Source organism: Phragmites australis, chromosome 13 (assembly GCF_958298935.1).
Source record: "Phragmites australis chromosome 13, lpPhrAust1.1, whole genome shotgun sequence".
Lineage (NCBI taxonomy): Eukaryota > Viridiplantae > Streptophyta > Magnoliopsida > Poales > Poaceae > Phragmites > Phragmites australis.
Genome location: NC_084933.1, coordinates 17,201,348 through 17,224,013, shown reverse-complemented (window position 1 = coordinate 17,224,013; position 22,666 = coordinate 17,201,348). Strand labels below are relative to the sequence as shown.

Sequence of the window (22,666 nt, the reverse complement as noted above, 5' to 3'; positions counted from 1 at the left end):
AACCTGACCCTGACCTTGAACCCAACCCTAATCCCAACCTTGAACTCTAACCTGACCGCCAGACTACTCCTTCCTTCTTCGGTCTCTGACAGCTAAACGATAGGAGCGTGACGGAGGTAAGTAACACGCGGGCTCAGATCAGACTTCTTGGGTTGTTTATCTGTTGTACATGTGGTTCAGCTCGGTTTTCTCTAATTAATAACCGAGCATTGTACGGTTTGAGCTCGTCTGGTTTGATCTCGTCTTCCTTAATAGGAGACAACTTCTTGAGTTAAAAAGACGGTCTGGTTGGGCAGAAGTGAGCAGCTGAGCGTTAGCCAATAGCCTAACACCGCTGCTCTTCCTTTCCTCGATGCTAGCAAAGTCAGCAAGAGCTAAGAGATCAATCGGCACGTGAGAACCTTGTGGTGAACTCGGATCTGGAGACTGCGACATGTGCGAGCGATAATGCACAGGTAGAACATGCACGCAATGGAGGAGTCCTGAATAAACAAGAGAACGGCAGCACATGCAACATGGACTGCTACTGGAGAATGGAACGATGTCGATCTGCATTCAACAGTTCGATAGAAGGGCTTTACGGGTCCACAGCAATCATCAAGACCTCGAGGGATATTTTGAGTCCACATGCTCAATAAAATGCAAAACAAGATCCATCTGCTGTTATTCGAATTCACAAATGAAATCACATCAATAACACATTAGACGACATTTCGTACCCTTTTTTTCTTTTCATACCAAGGGATATTTCAGATGAAAATAGCATCACTCAAGTTCAACTAAGGTATGCAGAGTCGATGTCAAAAAGAAAAATATATACATATATACAGAGTCAGTTGTTATGGACTTACGGTAGAACAAGTCCACTGAAAACGATTCCCACAAAGCATGCAGACCGGACAGATCAAGAATAGAACAAAGTACAAACCTCCTGACACAATGTTAGTAAATGTTCGGATACACAATCAGATAAATGATTACAGCAGATGCGGTAATGACTGCAGGAGACTTGCAGATAAATAAAGCTATAGTGGTATCTTGAGACAACATGGCAATAATATTTGACTCATGGAGATTATACAATTAGATGGTCCCGTGCAGCAGCAACTGTACCCCCTCTTCATCTTACAACACCAAAAGAATGGATCAAAATTCATAATACATGACAACAGGATGATAATTACAAGAAACAAAAAACATGCACAAGAGGGGGGGGGGGGGGCAAGAAGAGAAATCAGGGAAGAGGCCACGCCAATGAGGGAATGATGCCCTCAGCATTTTAGCTCACCGGCGCCGCCTTGAGACTACAGGAGAATCTGTACTTGTCTGCTGCCTTCTAAAATTAGGGGAGGACACTTGAACCGGTACATGATGTGGTGCTGGTGCCTGGTAAGAAGGATAAGCAGAAGGCTTTGAGCCAGCAGGTGCAGATGTTGATTGATGAGTCGACTCCATGAAGCACGCAATATTTAATCGGGTTATCTCCAGCTCCCCTTGCAGCAGATCACTACTGTACTGCTGAGCAACCACCTGGCAAGAAAACAATAAATTCAATTATAATGGTCCGTTGTAAAAATACCTACAGCAGGAAACAAAAGTTTCCAGCAAGAGAGCTCCATTCAACATGATGAAGGATGTAGCAGAAAGCTCCAATTTCACAAATTTATTGTCACACTACCCTGACAGATGTATTTTCCATCTATCATCAATTTGCACATGCACAGGAATCTATCAGTAGCACATTTTGGGGCACTTACAAGCAAATCGTCAGGTGATACTGATGGCACTTGTCTATCATCTGATGCAGCATCTTCACTGCCACGAGTTGGTCAACGGTGGTGCCCCGGATTCTCTAAAGCTTCTGCCACAGTTTCACAGGCCTTTTCCAACAAATTCTCTTGTAAGGATTTCAGAGACTGCTGTGCCTCAGGTGAAAAGTATGCATGCAGTACGGTCTCAAAGTAATCAAGCTGCAGGCATGTAACACAAAAGGTGGTAAATTAAGCAGACAGGTTGAATGTTTACATAGTTAAGACTCTTGAAGAATCTTGTGGCAAATAAAAGTAACAAAACACTAACCTCAAGCATGAGCTGACAAAAACCATTTGCATCCAACAATCTGATATCTTTGGTCTTGTTCTCATGAAAAACACCAAGAAAGATGTCCACCAAACCCTCAACCAAAATTTTCATTGCCTTCTCCAACAAAGGCCTAGCACCAGAGTATACCTGAAAGCAGGCAAAAGTTACAATTGCATCTTATTTTACAAGATAGACATGAGGTTATTCGCGAAAAAGAAAAAAGATAGACATGAGGTTACAGTCAAACAACTCTTAAGACGGACAATATTGACGACATAATAAAACATATGTTCAAGAAAATATGAAATACATTGGTAATAAGCTCTTCACTACTGTCAATTAGGAATCCCGGCGTGGTTTCTCAAAATTAGCAGCCTGGGGACTTTCCATTAGCCTTTCTTTAGCTAAGTAATGAATGACTCCCACAAACTTCGAAAGAATGCTGCAGTGTTTTACTTGTTAAGCACAATATTCTCCACCCGACACCTCCCGTCCGGATCTCCTCCGCCTCGCCATCTCCCGTTTGCCCCCGCTGCTGATCCGGCCGTCCGCCCATCGCCTCTGCTGCCCGCCCCCACCTGGCCCTCTGCCCGCCACCGCTTGGCCCTCTGCCCGCCCTGCTTGGTCCTCCACCCGCCTCTGCCCGGTAAGAAAACAATACTAGCAACAGCACACCAGCACAGTAAGTATATGCTATAGGCTGTAGCACTGCTGCTGAAGTGCTGAAGCACAAGCACTAATACTCCTTTGTGCTGCTATAGGCAATTGGATTGGGAAACAGATGCTATAGAGCTCATGGTAGGTAACAGTAACAGGTTTCAATTGGATTGGTAATGGAGAATTGGATATTTGGATTGCTTCACTAGCTCATGGTAGGTGTAGGTAACAGTACCATGTTTAATGTTTCACTAGCACAGTAGTCAGTAGCTGTAGGCAATTGGATTGGTAATGAGTCAATTAGCAAGCACAATAGCCCAATTAGCAAACGCACTAGGCAGTTTTGATTTCCTAAAATTCTAGACTATCACTTTTGAGCTATATTTATATTGTCATTTGTCAATATAATTTCCTACTATCCTATACTAGATATGCTTTCGCCACACCGATGTGTGTATAGTGTCGTCACGCCACGCACCATAAGCGTTCTAAACCACGCCTCGCCACATCGTCGTAGCAACTATGTTAAGCAGCTTAGGCACTTAGCATAGGTTGTTTTTGCGGATGCAAATGTGAATACAACAGTTTGATACTGAACCCATGCGCCCAAAATAACACCTAAAATTATCCAGTAAAAGGTGTTTGTTCTTTTGCTCAATTTCAAGCATGTCATGAGCAAGTTTTAAATAGGGAAAAAAAAAAAAAAAACCCAAATGTCACTATGATTTTGACTTTTTCCCTCAAAAATTGTTTTGTTGCAACCCCCCCCCCCCCCACTCCCCCAAAAGTTTCTAAAAAAAACTAGAGACAATTACAAGACCTTATGTGAATTGTTTTTAAAAATAATATCCTTTGCATCATATTTTATGGAGATGAAGTTTGGAAAAAAAGAAAAACGTGCAGCTCATTTATTAACTCATGTTATTTTAACTTTGTCATGTCTACCATTATTTTTCCTACACAAATCATTGTTTAAGTAAAATAATAAAAGTGTTTTCACTAATTTTGGGATGTTATGGATCAGTTATGAATTAATCTATCTGCAACACATTTACTCAATCCTGCACGTTACAATAACTATTTCAAGATTTCATGTATTTTTAGAAGATAGAGGATCATGTAAGAAGACTAAAAAAATTGGTTTCATAATTTTTGGATTAGTAAATAATTAACTATGCATTTAACTCGAATTAATAAATGAGCTGCATGTTTTTTAAAAAAAACTTACTCTACATGAAATATGATGCAAAGGATATTATTTTTGAAAAAAATCACAGTTAGAATTGTCTCTAGTTTTTTTTAGAATTTTTTGTGATTTTTTAAAAAAATTGAATTTTGGGGTGTTTTTGCAACAAAATCAAACCTTTTGGGGGTTGCAACAAAATAATTTTTGGAAGAGAAAGTTAAAATTCAAGTGACTTTTAGGGAGGGGGTTACATTTTTCCCTTTTAAATAATCAGAATAAGAATAGAAATTGATGGAAACCTCTACATGTACTGCAACAAGGATGTGAAGTAAGTCAAGAGTTGCATCCCGAATGCCCTGCAAGGAGAAAGCAACACCGTTGAAGATGATAGTTTCACAAGACAGCAAAAGGCCAATACAACAACAATAAACATAAGGATACCATTCCATTTTCATTAATGCAATCAAGTGCCAACACGGCCAGTACAAAGCTGTGAAGCTACAACATATTCTGGATGTAACTGTTCTTCCGGTAAATAGCAAGATGCGACTGATATGAACTGGGGAAGGATGAGGCCAACTCGCCCTCTTTGCAGAGGCTCTAAGCAGTGATTAGATGAAGCTAACTTATGTCATTGCTTGATCAAATCAACTTTCAGCCGCTCCCTAAATAAGCAGCATTTACAAATTATCTAGCAACCAAATCTCTAACTCAACCAACTAACAAATCTTATCTCCACTAATGAATCTAAACCAAACTAACTTAAGCTTAACAAACTCTATCCTTAACCTGCCACCGATCCTTCCTGCTGCGCCTGGGATGCTTTGTGCCGCCTCCTGGAGGTTTGTCCAACAAAAGCATCAACAACATTTCTGCCCTCCTGGCAAAACAGCTTGTCCTCGAGCTGGTACTCCGGATATTGCTGATGAAAACTCTCTAAAGTCTCCCATGTACCATCCGGAAGAACACACAATCATTGCCGGCTCTGGAACAACTCATCCATGCTTGATATGCGGCAAGCGAATAATATCCGTGGGTGTATCACCATGATACTTCTTCAAGAACATCACATGACACACGTCATGAATCCGAGCACGAGTTGGAAGCTGCAAACAATAAGGGTGTGATTGGTTGCCCTTATGGACCGTATATGCAGGCTATGGGGAAGCATGTTGAGCAAAATCATATCTATTGAAAAGAAAAGTGTTTGGTTGGTTGTTATTGACAGAAGAGAAGATGTTTCATATTTTGTTTCATATTTTTTGAGTTTTAGATATTTTTCTGTGAATTTTAGATTATTTCATCCGATTTATCAATATAACTACCTTTTGCTATTTTTCTAGAATTTTTCAAAAAAATATATTATACATATAAATATACGGATACGTATATACATACATACACATATGTACGTATATACATATATGTATTCGTATCCATATATATACATGTATATATACATAGGGCCCACATGAACATGCTACAGTGCTTGAGCCCTAGAATCACTCCAATTCTTGGAGCTTTAATATATAGTATTGATTCCCATTCCCTTTGATATTTCAACAGTTTATCTTTACATTTCTCATTATCTTTATTTCCTTCACACTAGAATTTTTTCTCATTTTACTTTATGAGTCCTTTAAAAATAAGTGAAAATAAAATAAATGAGAAATGTGAGAAGAATCAGAAAGAAAACGAAATAAAAGAAATATGTGTGAATGGTCTTAGATGGAGAGAGAAATTTCGGTCTCAAATTACGTTTTTGGGTGTGTTGGGTCATCCGTATTAAGACATTGTGCGTGTATTTCTATAGAGAAGATTGTTTGCAATTATACGATTAGAGCCTATCATGTTAGATACGCACAAATTGAGCTTCTCTAGAGCCTAACTCAGTAAATATATTACATCTGCTACGGTGCTACGATAGACTCACTCATTAATCTTAAGTGTATGGTTATTGCATATATCCATACAATAACCAAAGACCTTTACATGATCATCATATATGTAGGTGTAAGATGGTTATATCGACCCATATAGACAACTAAATATTTTTCCTTTCAAAATCACTGCATTCACCCAGACTAATTCTATTCATCCAAAATATACACTACAGCTTAAAAAACACATACAAATAACCAAACACATATTTTTATGATCTTAGCCAGCCAAATCAACATTCGAACGTTTGTTCAGTCCAACTAGACTAGCCCACTCCACATATTATGTTTGGTTATTTGTATGTGTTTTTTAAGCTGACCGGTTCGAGTTGTGGCGTACTAGCACGTCGACTAAAGACGAAATAGCTAGCTTTATCATCCAACATTTTGAAAAATTGTTGGATCTTAAGAAAAAAAAGACTGATTTAGAAAGAAAAAGAAGTTGGCTGTAATTTTGTCGAGATTGAACTTTAAGATCAGGGATTATAATAAATAAGATGGAATTATACATTCATAGTTTTGCGAATGTTGGCTCAATTAGTTGAACTTTAAGGTCAGGGAGAGGGTGCCGCTCCCCTGGTACTTCGATCTAATTTAATTCCCTGGTGGTAGTGTTTAGATGGATGCTTTGCGGACGCCAAAGCTCCGCCTCTCTTGCCTTGTCCTCCCGCTCGATGTTGTCGTCATCTACGTTCTTGTTGCCGCTGTTGCACGCTCGAAAGATGAGGTGAGGAGCAATAAAATAACCTCCTAATAAGGATTATATAGTTCCGGCTGCTGCGGTTGACATTATTCTGGTTGTCTAGGGCTGCTTCGAGATAGGTTCTATTGCCAGATACATGGTCAGGTGCTTAGAGATTATATCCTATCATATACAAAGTGAACAGTACCCTATATAGCATACGGTTTAATGGCCGGCGGTGCATCGGAGTCGTCGTGGCCTCGTTCCTCATGCCTTTAGTACAGCTCTGACCGGACAAAACTTGTCTAAATCCTCTTCCTCCTGAACACCAAATTCGAAATTTGAAATCCAGAAGTAGTTCGGAGGTTGAGGATGGGTGGTCATGCTCCAACCCATGGCGATGCGGAGAGAATACTCGTCTTAGATCCAGTTGGACTTTGGTGGACTCCGATGAAGCCTCAGTGTCCATCTGTTGCAGTCGTTGTCGACTCTGAATCCTTGAGCGAATGGATTGGACGATCTTTGTGTGCTCTACGGAAGCAAGACATCGTTGGTACTTCTCCGGCGATGTCCGGCTGCGTGGTACCTCTTCATATTGCTTCTTGTTCGGCAACTACGAAGTGGAGGAGTTTCAAACTTGGTCACCCTAACCTCGGATAAATGTCGGAACAAACTTGCATGGCCAGACTTTCGTCGAGCGAAGGTCAGTATGGTGCTAATCTATTTCTTTGGTAAGGTTCTGCGGTTTTTCGGTTCATTGTAAATGCATTTGTTTGAGACCCATTTTCCCCTTGTCAGTGATGGTTGTAGTTGCATCAGATCTAGAATAGAGTGTACCGGGTCTAGCTTGGGGAAAAGAGAATATTTTGTCTGGATGCTAGCGATGAAGTAAAACATCATAGTGGTTCTAGGCTGGGTACTACGCACAGTTCGTTGGTATATGTTGTAACACTTGGGGGGTACATCTTGGAACACAAGCGCCTAACTCTAGGGCCTTCGTTCTATACCTATTACACACCACCCAACCTCATCGAGGACCGCACGAGTCGCACAAATAAAATGTGCCACAGTACCTCATGTCAGCACAAACTGTGGGCGCCAGTTGAAATCGTGGGACTCTATTGCCACATGTCTTGTACTACTGGTCAGACGCACTGCCAGCAAGGCTACTTTTAGCCGACTTGTCCAATCGACCAAGGAATCTTTTGCTTCACACGCCAGACAATGTATCTGGCATCAATAATAAACATCCGAAAAAAAATCATATACGTCGTTTATAAAGCCCCATTGCCAACCTTCCCCCATCCCAAAGCAGCGCCAATGGTCCAAATGTCGGGAACCCAAATTGGTGGGAAGAAATGCGATTTCTAGAATAACCCCCCTTGTACCTAGATATATCCCCTCTACAGCACCACCTTCCTCCACACAACCCAATCTACCTAGTTTTCATTCCTTCCTCCTTGTTATTGTACTTGCAGGTCTTAAAAGATGGTTGAGGAGTTATCGTCCATCGTGTCCACGGTCAGCAGTCAGCCTTTCACATGCCATTGACATAATGCTCAAAGGGGCTCCAAGATGTCCGTCATCTACGCCAATGACAAGCAATTCAAGCCATGCATCAAGAGTCCACAACACATGCAACCCCATATCAGCAGCACACGGATGGTTACCATTTACTCTGACGACAATGACTCAACTAGTTGGCCACCGGTTCAACGTCATTCCCCCTTTGGAGAGGAGAAATACCATCATGAGCTCCCCAATGTTTTCGACATCAAAACCTTGACAGCGCCGATGGTATTCACCAAGTGAGTCTTCTCACTCCACTCTCAACTTCAGCTTCTTCTGATGAAGCAAATGAGGCCATGCGGCCACCACGTCACCAACATCGAATCTCACCAGCGTTCAATCAACAGTCGCAAATATGTTTGAATTGCTCGTTCGGTTCACATGCATGTTGTTTGCATGTACCTCACTCTCATGACACGTGTCATGTGTATTTATATATGTGTTGTGTGCGCGCGCTACATTTTTTATTGTTATTGACATCGCTTTTTGCGAGGATGATGATGTATCTGGTAATTTCCACTTCCACTTTATCATATAATAAAATATTTCTTATAAAAAAACGTCATGAAGCTAAAAATTTGAAACTACAAGCACTATATGTGATCATTGATCAAATGACAACACAAATTAATTGTCTCCAGTAAATGGTAGTGCACTGTGACATGCCATGTTCGGTAACCTGCTATATTTCATATTTTTCTGCCCCACCAACTTTAATGGTTTCAGGGGCTTTCTCTTTCCTAAGCTCATTCTAATTAAGCTCTTCCAAATTACGGTCCTGACACTGTACTTGATATATGCAAACTATCACCGGCAAAACGTATTCCCTTGGGGCGTAATTCGTCCATGAAGGCGGATCCTGTCATCCTTTGAGACAAGTGTTCCCGGCGTGGGCCATTACCGTCAATTCCCACACACTGCCCAAACTCCAGAGCAGGAAACGAAACTACTGCCGCAACCGTTGCACCGTCACTCGCACGGGCCTACCACCAGTCAATGACAACAAAACCATCATCTAGCCCGTCCCCACAAGTCATAGTCTAGTCTGGCACAACCCTGACTCGAGCCAGCAGGCGGGTAGCGCGGAGAGCAGTCCCCAGACGAGCGAGTCGTACTTCACATCTCTGACACACCCCATCACCTCCCCGTCGTCTCGCCGTCGCGGCGACCACCCCTACAAATACGCCCGCCACCTCGGCCGCGTCAGCCGCCGCCACTTCCCGGATCCCGATGCGCCGTACCCAGATTCCATCTTCTTGTCGCCTCGCTTCCCCGTTCCTAGCTCGAGGCCTCTGACCGGGGCCGAGGCGCCAAGCCCCGCCCTAGGGTTTGGACCGGATTGATCCGGCTAGGGTTCGGCGCGAGCTGCTCCAATGGCGGATCGGGAGGAGGACGAGGAGCTCCAGATGGCGCTCCGCATGAGCCTCCAGGGCTCGCCGCCGGCGCAGCCCGAGCCCGAGCCCAAGCGCAGTAAGCCGCCCCAGCCGCCGGCCGTGGAGTCGCCGGAGGCGGAGGCGCGCCGGAAGCAGCGCGAGCTCAGGGCGGCTGCCGCCGAGAAGCGCCTCCGCGCGGTCTCCTCACCCGCCGCCGTCGCGGTGGCGCGGTCTTCTCCGCAGCCGGAGCCGCCGGCAGTGGCGGAGCCAGCCCCCGCCCCTGTGGTCACCAAGGAGGAGGAGAAGGCGGAGCTCGAACCAACCGGGGTATCTATGGAGGAAGCGAAGGGGGACGTGAATAAGGTGGAGGTGGAGGAGGGGGGAGAGGAAGGGGAGGAGTTGCCTCCGGAAGTCGCAGAGAGGCTGTGGGCAATGGTGTTTGGGGGAGGGGTTTCAAAGCCGGTCTTGGCACAATGGAGCAATCAGGGCATCAGGTGAGCCTTTTTAGGTGCTACTGCCTCTTTCATATACGTGCAAGATTTGCCTTCGGTGTGAGTCTAAGGTATGACTTTTGGCGTGAGACATCAGTAGCTTTCATCTGGTTGTTGGAGCTAATAAGACCGAACCCTGATTAGTATGTTTCAGTTCTGAACTTTTAGTCATTCTGTCACAAGATTGCAGTTTGCTTGTTAATGTCATTTGTATTCCTGATGTGCATGTGGATGGGCGTCTAGAGACTACTGTTTCAATTTTATTCACCAGGTGAGGATTTATGGTGCCCCTGGGTTGGGTATCAGTTTTCTCTGAAGAAAGGGTGCTCAAGTTGCAATTTTGGAATTTATGGGCAGTAGTTGTTCCTGTGTGGGTGTGGTGCTGATGATCTGTGTAGGCATGCTTAACCTCACTCAAGCCTAAGTCTTAAAAATTAAAATGCAACTCGGTTAACATTGGTGGAGAACAGAACTGTTGTATGTCAATAACTACTCCATGCACTTCTAAAATATTAGGCTCACGGTTGTTTTATGTTCGCTGCAAAAATAGGCAACGTAGCAATGTTTTTTACTGCTTTACCCTTATTTATTGTTCTCCCTCTCCGGTATCTATAATGTTTTTACTGCTTTGCCCTTATTTATTGTTATCCCTCTCCAGTATCTATAATGAAGTACATGAGCCTATTATCCCCCTTTCCGTTTAAAATAAGGCAATTACGAGGGATGGTTCCATCATTTCGTTAGCCTCATTTCCTTAAATTGACCACCTTCTTTAGTGTGTGGCCAAAAGGGGAAAGTGGACTTTCTGTACTCTTCTTTAGCGTTTGTAGAAATTGATTCCTGTTTCCATTATGTAGTCAACTACTCATTCCATTTATGAGTTGTTACTATTTTAAGGTTTCTAATTTGAGTAGGACTTTCGGAGCAAAAAGCTGTGTGTAATGCAGGTAGTTCCCGAAATGGTACTTAGGAGTGGCAAGCAGAAACTTATGAGACCTTATAGGAGGCTCTGTTAGTGTTTCTAAAGACCAGAGCTGCTGAGTTTTACAAAGTAGCATATTTACTTTCCATAAGTTTGTACTCCGTTGGTGATGCTTTGATTCAAGGCATCTGAAGTATTGCTTTATTGTATTAATGAAGGTCCTGAGTACACACACTAGTTAGTAGTTATAAGTTCTAAGTCACTGACACTTCTTGATGGAGTAGTTTTGCTGCTTATCTAGGATCATGGTTTTAGAGCCTAGCGAGAGTGCCATATAGGAAGTTAACTTGAAGCCTCTGGAATGCTAATTGGTAACATTAAAAAAAAAAGATGGCTTCCAGCCTACCATGGATTGTTTTCACAGACCAAAGAAACTGTTTGATTTGTATATGTTTCAGTGTGCAACGAAATTATAATGCAGAAGTTAAGTGTGTATTTTGTAGAATGGTGCTTGCTGCTAAGTGTTTGGGATACTAATGAGTGATGAGATGCAGAGCCATGTCATGATCCCTGCTTAGGAAACACAATGAGCTGCTATTACTTAATTTGATGGGCCATCCTTGGCTCTGGCTGGCTCTATCCTTGAACTAGAGACTTCTTCAGATTAATGGGGGCAATTACCACACATTTACAATCTTGCGGCTGTTTTTGTAAATGCATAAAGTTGCTTGGACATAAAACAGTGCCAATCATATCATGCTTTTCACTGCAGAACTGAATGCTAAACAGATAGCCTTCTTGGTCTTATTCTTGTTAAGAATGCACGCAGGTTTAGCTCTGACCCAGAAACAACTATGGGACTGGTACAACATGAAGGAGGCCCTTGCGGTGTCTTAGCTACCGTGCAGGTGCAACTTCCTTACTTTCCGTAATTGTAACTAATTGAGTGTAGTTTATGGCATCTTTGGGGGCAGAGATGCTGCCCATTTTCCAACCTTGTGCTCAAAATTCCACTGTGATTTAAGCTGTACACTTTTGCTTTGTTCTGTTTCTACCATGTGTTCTCTAATTATGGAAAACTTAAGTAGCTTCATGTATTTGTAATATCATTTAAATTCCTGCAACTACTTAACTAGTAATATCCCCTTTCTGCCAATTGGAAGCTACAATTACTAAATCATTTGGTGAACTGCCTGAACATTCACAACAGTATGATCCTCCACTTTCAACTCCTTAGCATCCTTTATAGCCATCCTGATGGAAGAAATCCAAAGTATCTTTGATATTCCGAAGTCCAAACAGACATATGTTAGTAAGAGATAGGTCAGAGCATTCTGTTGTTACATCGGATTTTAGATTTTTTAACCAGAATGGCTTATCAAATATATACCCTTTGTTTGTATGAGCTCGCTTTGATCTAATTTTAAGATTTCCCAATTTGTCGAAAATCTAACTATCTATTTTGTTATCTATTGTGGAATTTATTTTGCTCTCTGCAAGCTTAACATTTCTGATGGTAACTTCCTTATAATTGGTTTGCAGGCTTATGTCCTTAAATATCTTTTGTTTTTCTCTGATGAGTTGGGTAATCCAGAGGCCAGTGACCCATTGTATACTCTGGGGCAAAGGTGCTTTTATCAGAGTTCTTTTGTTGCCGGGGATGATTTTTCGTCTCTAACTGATGATAGAAAGACGAGGTGGTTTCTTGTACTCCTTATAAATGGTGCTGATGTCAGTTTTGTTTTGTGACTATTTATCTGTTCAGTGTTTTGTTTGAACCACTATTCTTAACTATGGAACTGCCAAAACTATGCCGCTTTTATGATAGATCAGCATTTTGAAATCAATAATTCACGCCATTTTGTTAATTGTTACTGTACTTTGATAGCTCCACTCATTTGCCAAAAATACTATTAGTCGATTACAGTGCACTATTAAAATTACTAGACATTTATTTAGAATTTATAGTTACATCAGGAACCCTCTACATCTTTTATTTATTGGAGACTCGAAATGCGTTCACATCTATTTTTGTATCATGTAATATTATACACTCCATAGAATACACATCAATGCACACTTTATTGATATTTATTCTTTACACTGAAATAACTGTTATTTACTTTGTTCTTTTTAGAGCATTGGTTCATGCTATGGTGGAGATTCTATTTTTGTGCGGAACTGGGAAAACAGCTGTTGTAGCATCCATCGCATGTGTCAATCATGGAGTAAGTGGATGTGGTGGTGATCAGCTGATTATATGCTTTGAGATGTTTCTATGGTGGCTAATGCTTTTAATTGCAGAAAATAAATGCATTTTTGGAAGGTCTTTCTGTTGAATCAGCAACGGATCTGCAGAAAATTCTTAGAACAAGTACATTTACATCAAGGAAGGATGCATTCAACATCCTTTTGGCAAACATTCCTCTCTTTGAAAGTCGGTTGGGAGCCATGCTATTTCTCATCTCTGCTCTACTCTCACGAGGATTGGTATGTCTTTTGTCCACGCTAAAGTTCTCTATGTTTTGTTAATTTTTTCGTGAGTACACATGTTGCTATTTTAGAGACCTAGTGGAACCTTTAGGTATATGCTCTGGCATACTAACTAAAGGCTAAAATGTATGTTGATAGATGAAAATTATGGTTAGTTGCTAATGGAATAGTATTATACCAGAAAAATAAATAAATTGCTTGAGCCGATGTTTAGAATGTAACAATAAGAGGCCAAGAGATTGCTGGCTACTTAGTGGGTGCTTTATACCATTCAGGGTCTTCTGGATGGCTTGTTATTAGTTGCTTTAGGAAGAGATGATGCAAATAGTTCCAAGTTAATTTTTTCCTTCTGATCAGATCTTAGTTTTCAGAATAAAACAAAATCCCCCTTCATTAAGCGCCCTTCGACTTGTTTCTGCTGTTCATAGATGGACATCTCAAAGCATGCTGACATGATCATCATTTTTCTTACTATGTATATTTATCTTCTGAATACAGGAATATATCCAAGCAGATAGGGATGATCCAAGCCAGCCATTGGTCACTGCTCCATTTGGGCATGCTTCACAGGTATAGGCATCATTGTCATATAGATATTTATTTAGAACATCAGTCATACCATATCAGTAAATATTGTGCCTACTCTTGGAATGTGTCACTTGTAAATGTGATACTGAACCTAACAATTTATTTGCTAGTACTATTTACGTGTTATAATGGTATTCTTTTATTTAGTTTCTGCGCATTTTAATCATTAGTGCAATGCTTGTCAACTAAGATGTAGCTACTTTGATCTTGTACAGGAAATTGTGAATTTATTACTCTGTGGCGAGGCTGTCCCAAATGTATTTGATGGCAAGATGGACCTTGGTGGCGCCATGTCCCTGAAGGGCATACCAGACAATGTTGAAGTTGGCTTTCTTACCCTGTTGGAATCACTAAATTTGTGCAAGGTTGGTCAGTACCTAAAGTGCCCGAAATGGCCAATATGGGTAGTGGGAAGTGAAAGTCACTACACTGTCCTTTTTGCCCTAAACCCCAACGTTCAAGAGGAGAATGAGCTGGAAGAGCGTGAATCCAAAATAAGGAGGGCATTTGATGCACAAGATCAAAGTGGAGGTGGAGGCTTTATCAGCGTTGAGGGCTTCCAACAAGTTCTCAGGGATACCAACATAAATTTTCCTTCGGATAAGCTCGAGGACCTATGTAATGCTGGCATCATAGTATGGAGTGAATTCTGGCAAGCACTGCTACAGTTGGATAAAAGTTCCGGAGGCATGAAGGATCCAACTGGCCTTATGGGCAAGAAGCAATTCAATATCTATCACTTCAATGGAATTGCCAAGTCTGTGCTGAATGGGAATGCATATACAGGTGGCTCAAGTCCTATACAGAGACCCAGGTTATGCAAGTTAAATGTCACTGTCCCTCCAAGGTGGACTCAGGATGAGTATCTAGCTGATGTTGTAAGTGCGTCAACCAGCGGCAGGAAGGATGACAGTGTTCTTTCTCTAGCCCCACCAATTCAGACTTCTCAGCATGCACCATTAGTGGACTGCATTAGGACACGGTGGGCACGAGCAGTTTGTAGCTGGGCTGGAGATGTGCCGAGTATTGTCTGACGCAATGAATTTTGTGCTAGTCATTCTAGCTATGTTGCTCTTTAATCCGATCCCGAAGAGTCTACTCTGAGCAGGCCACTCGAGCTTCCAGACTGTTAAGATCGTGCTATGTGAAAAGGCGGAAGATGCTGCTGGTGTTGTAATTGCTCTAGCTGATGAATATATGATATTTTTTTCTTCGGCATGAGTGGTGCTTTAATGTGTAATTTTTATCAGGGGCATGAATATTCTTTTTACCTTCATTGGCATTAGATGTTTACTCGATTTATGAATATGTTTCGGTCTTTGGCCACATTCTTTTCTGTACACAGATAGTTTTGCTGTGTGTTCCATCTCATGACACAGTGAGTTGTCTAGCCAGAAGTCAACTGAGTAAACGAGGATCAACTATGAATCATCTTATCGGGGCGTTACACCCCTTGATTTTGTATTTGTTTATCAGTCTGAATCTATTTACGTAGTTTCCATGTTGCGACAGTGCAACTAGTGTTTTACTGGCTCGCCTGATCTTTTTGTATCCTAGTAAATTGAATGTAAGCAGTGCATCCATGTGTACGAAGAAAAAACCGAAAGATATTACTGTATCCATTCTTTTTTATTCGTCGTTCAGGATATTGACACGATCTCTAATAATTACATTTGATTATTACTTTTGATAACTATTTTTTTAAGAGTTGATAAAAATTAGATGGTATTAAAGTATTTTTCATGATAAATTTATTACTATTATTTTTATATATTAAATCATAATAGTTTTTTATATATTAGTGATCAAAGTTTTTAAAATTTAATTGCACGTATTTTAGTACGATATCTATTTCAGAATAGAGATAGTAGCACTAGTATATATCTATTTCAGAATAGAGATAGTAGCACTGGTCAATGGAGCTAATGTTTAAGATATTTTCAGAATAATCTGAAAACATAGAATGTAGAAATGGAATTGGTTCATTAGTAGACCTGGTCATGGTTAGCAGGGCCGGAGAAACCCGTTGAAAAAATAGGTTCGGATCAGGTTGGGTCGGGTTTGTACCTCGGCTTAAGCTCAGGCTTCAGTTCTAAGCCTGGAGTGATTTTTGGGTCAGGTTTGAGCTTAGAAACTCAGCGATCGGTTAGCCTAGCCAGGCCCGCACTAGACTAGCAAGAGGCATAGCTGGAATTAAGTTTTTACTATCGAGATCCTAGGATCATTTTTTTGCTGAACGCCTACGAGATTTTTATTTTTAACGTTTAATTTATTTTTATATTTAAAATATATTTAATAAGCATAAAACATCATTAAATATAGGTTCTAAACATACAAATAATTAAAATATGTTAGATTAAACTAATAAAACTTAATTATGCATACATATTACCTAATTTTAGATGTTGAAAAAGTGTATTGTTAGGATCGAGATCCTATATAGGATCTTAGCGATTCTGTATGATCGTATAGAACTCTCATCTAGAATTATGGTACTATAAATTTAGAATATATGGTGGAATGATTCTAGAATCTGTATCGTCTCGACTTCATAGTATCATAGAGTTTGTAAGATTCTAGAATCCGTATCGCGATTATGACAACCTTAACTGGAATCAAGTGGTTCAGCCCGTTAAGATGGTAGCCACATAAAAACCTTCTCTTCTAGCATTCTACTATCTAACTCTAAACACCTAACTCCACTCCTCTGTCTCTCTGCTAATATGAGGAGGAGCCACCGCTTGGCTCTTTCACTCCCTCACAACCTACCGCCAGCTGAATAGTCCAACAAAAGAGGGCTACTTGCGTGTATTTGAGCTAAGGGTCGCCGCCCTCAATTAGGATCTCACACCAATGCGTGCACATGGTGGCACCCTTCGTCGAGATCCCTCGTCAAGGCTCCTTTCAGCGGAATCTAGAGTTGGCTCATAGGCACAAGAATGCTATGTTGTGCCTTTTTTTATTTTAGTTTAAAGTAATGTTAATGCTTGGGCTTTCGGATCAAGCCTCGAGCTTTGGGTTTTGCATCTGACAACATACAGACTTGATATGTATGTTTTGCCTCAGCCTCTGGCAGGCTTAGGCTTGAAAATTTTTGGTCAGGTTTTTTAAAGCCTAGCCTGAGGTTTATCATGTGTAAAATTTTAAACTACTTCAACAAGGGAGACATGAAAAATTGAGTTCGGTTTTCATCCAAAATATGTTCATCTTAACTTCTCTCAAAATAGCTATTTGTCCAAAACACAGCTTTAAACGGTTAAAAGCCTATTTCCAAATATAGGGATTTTTTCTTAGGTTCAAAAGGGAATCGAATGATTTCTATAAAATCATTGTAGCACTTCTATGCCCTTCCTCTTCCATCGCACAAGAGCGTGGCCAGATTGTCAGAACCCGCCGCAAAAGCCACAGCACTGCACCCCCCCCCCCCCCCCCCACACACACACCACCTTCACCCCGCATCCAAGCCCCCGGTCGGCTCTTCTCCCCTCGACGCGCCGGCGATGAGCTCCTCGGCGGAGCCCCCTCCATCTCCCACTCTCGCTCAGCCCGCCGCGTCAGGCAGCCAGGCCTCCATCTCCTGCCCACCAAAACCTAACCCCACAATCACCACCCCGCCGCCCCAGAATCCTTCGGTGGCTACCACCGCCCCATCTCTGAACACCACTGGACCCACCACCGCCACCGCTCCGTCCTGGAAGGCTTCACGTGGCGCCATCACCGCACTGTCCCGAAATGCCTCGGGAGCCGCCGCCGCCACCGCCGCAGCGCCGTCCCGAGACCCCTGTGGGACCGTCATAACTTCGACCGCGGTGCCCCGGAACCTCTCCAACGCGGCCTCCGCCGCCGCCGCCGCGCCCCGAAATCCCACGGTTGCCACCGGCGCTGTGGCGCTCCGAAACCCCTTGGGGACTGCGCCGGTTGGCGGCGTTCCCCAGGGGGCCGCCCCCACTCTCCCGGAGGACTACACGCCGCGGATGGGGCAGGAGTTCGACTCTGAGCACGAGGCATACGAGTTCTACCGCTACTACGGCTGGAAGGTGGGGTTCAACGTTCGCAAGGAGTACGCCAACAGGAGCAAGAAGACCGGCGAGATCACCTCCCGCAAGTTCGCCTGCTCGCGCGAGGGCTACAAGGCCAACGAGAAGCCGGGTAGCCACACCAGGGTGCTGGTGCCGGACTCGAGGACAGGCTGCAACGCGCACCTCATCATCCGGCGCAGGAAGCCCGGCACCAAATTAGAGGTCTATGCTTTCCAGCCACGGCACAACCACCCGCTCTTCGCTGCGTTCTGCATGCCCTGCCCTATCCAGTGGATGACAATGCCTGACGCTGTACCACCTCCGGATTATTTGGTGAATGGGGGTGAGTCACCGAGAGAGCAGAATTCTACTGAAGGGGGGAATGCTGTGTGTGTAGGGGAAGGGCAGCGGCGGCCTCTGCGGACGAGGAGGCAGTGGGAGATGAAGTATGGGGAAGCTGGCGCTTTATTGAATCACTTCCAAGAACAGTCTCTAGCCGACCCTTCCTTCTATCATGCTGTGCAGTTGGATGTTGAGGATAAAGTGGCAAATATATTCTGGGCGGATGCAAGGATGATTATTGACTACAGTCAATTTGGTGATGTTGTTGCATTTGATGTGGTGTCTAGAAACAGTATTAGCCTCCGCCATTTTTCCTCCTTTGTTGGTTGCAACAGTTTGGGTGAGCCTATTGTTTTTGCATTGGCCCTCATGTACGATGAATCTGTTGAGTCTTTCCAGTGGCTATTTGAGACGTTCCTGCATGCAATGTCTGGACAAACGCCAAAGACCTTTTTTTCACATCAAGACACGGTTATAGCGAAGGCTATGTCATTAGTGATGCCTGATACAAGTCATGCTCTATGTGCATGGAATCTAAAGCATGCTGCAACTAAGATCTTAAATCAGCTTGGTAGAGGAGACTGCAGTTTCATCAAGGAATTCAAGGCTTGCATCAATGAGTATGAGGAGGAGATGGAATTTCTCACTTCTTGGAATGCTATGATCAATAAGCATAACCTTTGTGATAACGTTTGGTTGCAAAAGGTATTTGAAGAAAAGGAGAAGTGGGCCAGACCCTATGTAAAAGGGATATTTTCAGCGGGGATGAAGGGTACACGGTTAAATGATCGCCTGCATTCTGAGGTGCGGGATCATTTGAGAGCTGAGGTGGATGTTATTTTGTTCTTGAGGCATCTTCAGAAGGTGATCAATGATAGGCGCTACAAGGAGCTGGAGGTCGAGTATAGTTCAAGGCTTAAGTTACCGTATTTTAAGATTAAAGCTCCTATTCTAACACAAGCTTTTGAGGCCTATACCAATATGATCTTTCAGCTTTTCCAAGAGGAATATGAAGAGTTCCAATCAGCTTACATTGTGAAACGTGATGAAAGTGGCCCATGTCGTGAATATACCATTTCAATTGTTGAGAAAGAGAAGCAATATACGGTTTATGGAAACCCTACAGAACAGACTGTTTCTTGCTCATGTAGAAAGTTTGAGACAAAGGGTTTCTTGTGTAGCCATGCGCTGAAAGTTCTAGATACTATGGATATTAAGTATCTACCAGATAGATACATCATGAAGCGCTGGACCAAATATGCTAGGTGTTTGACATCATCGGAGGTCCCAGGTCAAACGTTTCAAGCTGATAAATCATTGGCATTTTCTAGTCGCTATCAATACATGTGCTGGAAGTACGTTAGGCTTGTTGCTCGAGCATCAGAATGTGAGGAATCTTATACAATACTAGACAAATTTTGGTTAGAACTTTGCAAGAAAGTTGATGACATCCTACAAAAGCAAACCAGCATTGGCACATCTATGACCCAGCCTGATGTTCGGAATCTTATGATATCCTTATCTTCCATCACAGAACCAGAAAAGGTCATAGACAAATCAAGCAAGGCAACAAAAGTTGGACAAAAAAATAAAACCCAACCAAGAAACTGCATTGAGAAAGGTCTGCGTAAGAAGCAGAAGGTGCACTCAGAACAACCTTCAATGCTGAATTCGTTGTCTGATGCTTCTGCTTGAGCTAGAAATGCTATGTTTCAGGTATAGTAATTCCACTAGTTTTCTTTTAATTTGAATTGTGCAGATTTTTCATTTTATAAAAAGATGAGAACACGGAAGGGAAGACGTCCCCCCGGTGTTTCATTAAGTTGTGTGATCCCAAACCTGGGTGGGCTGGGTGAGTTCTTTGCTTCCCAACCACTTGACCCACGAGAGGACCATGATTTTTCATGTTATAATCATAGGAGTTTGCATGTGTTTCATGCTAACTATTGACTGTTGCCATGTGAAGTTTTCCTTTCTATGTATAATATTTATTGGCTGAGGCATATTATATGGCCCTGGAATGCTTCCAGATCCTATGTTCCTATGCACTCTCTAGATTAATTTTTGGACAAAGTTTATATTACAGATATTATAAGTTCCCCTGCTGTACTGAGGTGACACTGTAAAATTTTAACATTTACGTTTACGTTTGAAGTTGCTATTGCATGGCTCCTCTAAAGTAAAATTTCTGTCTTTTTGTAGTCTCAGTAGCTTTCTTTTTTGGGAATTTGTAGTCTTAGTAGCTGAAGACAGCAAAATTAGCTTTATTGGGCTCAAGAACCTCGTTTCTATTTTTGCATTTACTGCATGTTGCTCAACGTTTCTGCTTCTTAGTCCAATCAATACTCATGAGTCATGAAACTTTCCGACATACATATGGGACCAATCAACTATGAAGGAATGCACTCTGGGCTAAATTCAACTTTCACTCCGGTATTACATGACCTGTTGTGCTAATTCTGATCAGCCTATCATATATTGGAAACTTTAGTCGTGCAGTTGTTACCTTTTCAGGAACTAGGTTTTGTCACATATCACACTTCTCTGGCATTGACTAACAGCCAGCAAAACCAGGTAAATGACAATGGGGTATGCGATTACCTTTATTACCCTCTTCCATTGAAAAGAAATAAATTTTATATGATTGTATTTGATTAGTTTCTTTTTGCTTCTCAGTCTAATTAGCTTTTGGGCACAAATTCAACCAAATTCACCAATCTGCATTCTTCATTGACAGAATTTGTAGAAATGAATATTTGGCTGTAGCACACCGTGCAGCGCATCCCTTTTTTGGAGCAGAAATGATGGAGTATGAGGTCTGCCTCAGGTAGATTAAAGATTTCTTATGATGTCCACATGTCATCGATCAAATGTTAATGGCCACAGGCAGCTGCTCTCAGCGAGCTTATCCATCATTGGTATGCACCATTTCACCTGTCGCAATCAGCTATAGTCTCTCTTGTTGCCAGAATCTGAGTTTGTAGTCATTTATTATAGTTCACAAGTTGATATAGAAATTACGTTATCTACATATCTTACCTTATAGTTGTTTAGGAATCCATCTACATCATATTTTGCAAATTGTAGGTCAGCAGTCAGGTTGCTGCCTTTGTTTGCCAGGAGCTCATCTAGGGCTGTTTGGTTATCTGTGAACTCACTGACGGATTCATTCTGGGTAGGCAGTTGTTGATTGAATTCCTTCATTAACGGTATGACTAGATGCTACCATATGAATGGATCTGGTGTTTTGTTGTTATTGCTCCTTATTGGATTCCAAGGTTTTAGTCAGAATGTCCAATGGGGCCTTTGTGACCTCCAGCAAAGTCTAAGGGTTCGCCAGTGCCTTGGAATTGTTTGGGACTTTGTTCCATTGGTGGGGTGTAAGGGCATGCCATTTCACCACTGTTGGATACATGATTTTAATCATGTGGGGCTTAACACTACAAAAAGCCTGATCTTAGTATATCCTTTGAATTTTATGAAGTCTTTAATTTTTTTTGTGGTCTTTGCTCCATAAACATGTGGCCATATGAGGCTAACTGACTCACTGGTTTAAACACGCATCAGCCACTAGATTGCAGACAGGTACGGGAATGAATAGGATACAGAATGGATGCCTGACTTACAAAACAACATAGGTGTTCTTCTATGCATTTCCAAACTAAAACAATGTCAGTAATAATAAATTATAGCCCAAAGAATTGCTATAGGTATCTTTCTCTTTGTTAAAAAATATATGATGCTTTGGACAAGACATGGTAGGTGACTGTGATCATCAATTTCCATACCAGTATGTCAATAAAATGTAAACTATTATATTTGCAAAATCAGTAATGGTTTTGCTTGTGTGGAGCCTAATTAGGCTTGATTCGCTGGGTCAGAAAAGTGATTCAGCATTGCAAAGGGAAAGAAAATGCATCTTCCTCTTTCTACGCTCCCCTTCTCTTTTGCTCCATGTATGTGCCCATCTGTGTGGTACAGTAGACACCAGAAAACCAATCGACCCATTGAGATGGCCACCGCTGAATCCTCCTGCCTCATCCACCACCCCTTCCCGATGGCCAAACCAGACTATGTCATTGCTTCTCTGCACAAATGCGCTGCTCATCACTTTCGCCATTGCTTGCAGGAAGAAGTAGCTCTCTGGGTAGGCCACGTCTAGTGGTCACAGCCTTTAGCCTCGTTGATGCCACCTGCTTCTAGGTGCGCGCGTGCAAGTAGGTATTTGCAAAATACGTGAGCTTTTCACAGTTCTTGAAGCAAGGACTTGTGAAAGAACCACATTGTGACAAAGGTGTTTTCAGAACCATCATTCATGGATA

General features: G+C 42.1%; 2 protein-coding genes across 9 annotated transcripts in view; both read left to right on the top strand.

Annotated features, from left to right (window-relative positions):
- Nucleotides 1-9,164: 9,164 nt before the first annotated feature.
- Nucleotides 9,165-15,444, top strand: LOC133888095 (uncharacterized). Its single transcript, XM_062328210.1, has 7 exons — nucleotides 9,165-9,983; nucleotides 11,732-11,810; nucleotides 12,445-12,599; nucleotides 13,040-13,130; nucleotides 13,207-13,392; nucleotides 13,894-13,965; nucleotides 14,199-15,444. Exons 1-7 carry the CDS (start codon nucleotides 9,490-9,492, stop codon nucleotides 15,015-15,017), a joined length of 1,896 nt encoding a protein of 631 aa, XP_062184194.1. The 5' UTR covers nucleotides 9,165-9,489; the 3' UTR covers nucleotides 15,018-15,444.
- Nucleotides 15,445-17,415: 1,971 nt separating this feature from the next.
- The window catches only part of LOC133887986 (protein FAR1-RELATED SEQUENCE 7-like), a 38,619-nt gene continuing 33,368 nt past the window's right edge, over nucleotides 17,416-22,666 (top strand). For 2 of the 8 annotated variants that reach the window (XM_062328056.1, XM_062328054.1), the window contains exons 1-3: nucleotides 17,416-20,060; nucleotides 20,859-20,918; nucleotides 21,082-21,262. In XM_062328056.1, the coding sequence (XP_062184040.1) occupies nucleotides 17,484-20,039 (2,556 nt within the window). In that variant the 5' untranslated portion in view covers nucleotides 17,416-17,483 and the 3' untranslated portion in view covers nucleotides 20,040-20,060; nucleotides 20,859-20,918; nucleotides 21,082-21,262. The other 6 variants (XM_062328059.1, XM_062328058.1, XM_062328052.1 and 3 more) reach the window with 6 other exon arrangements.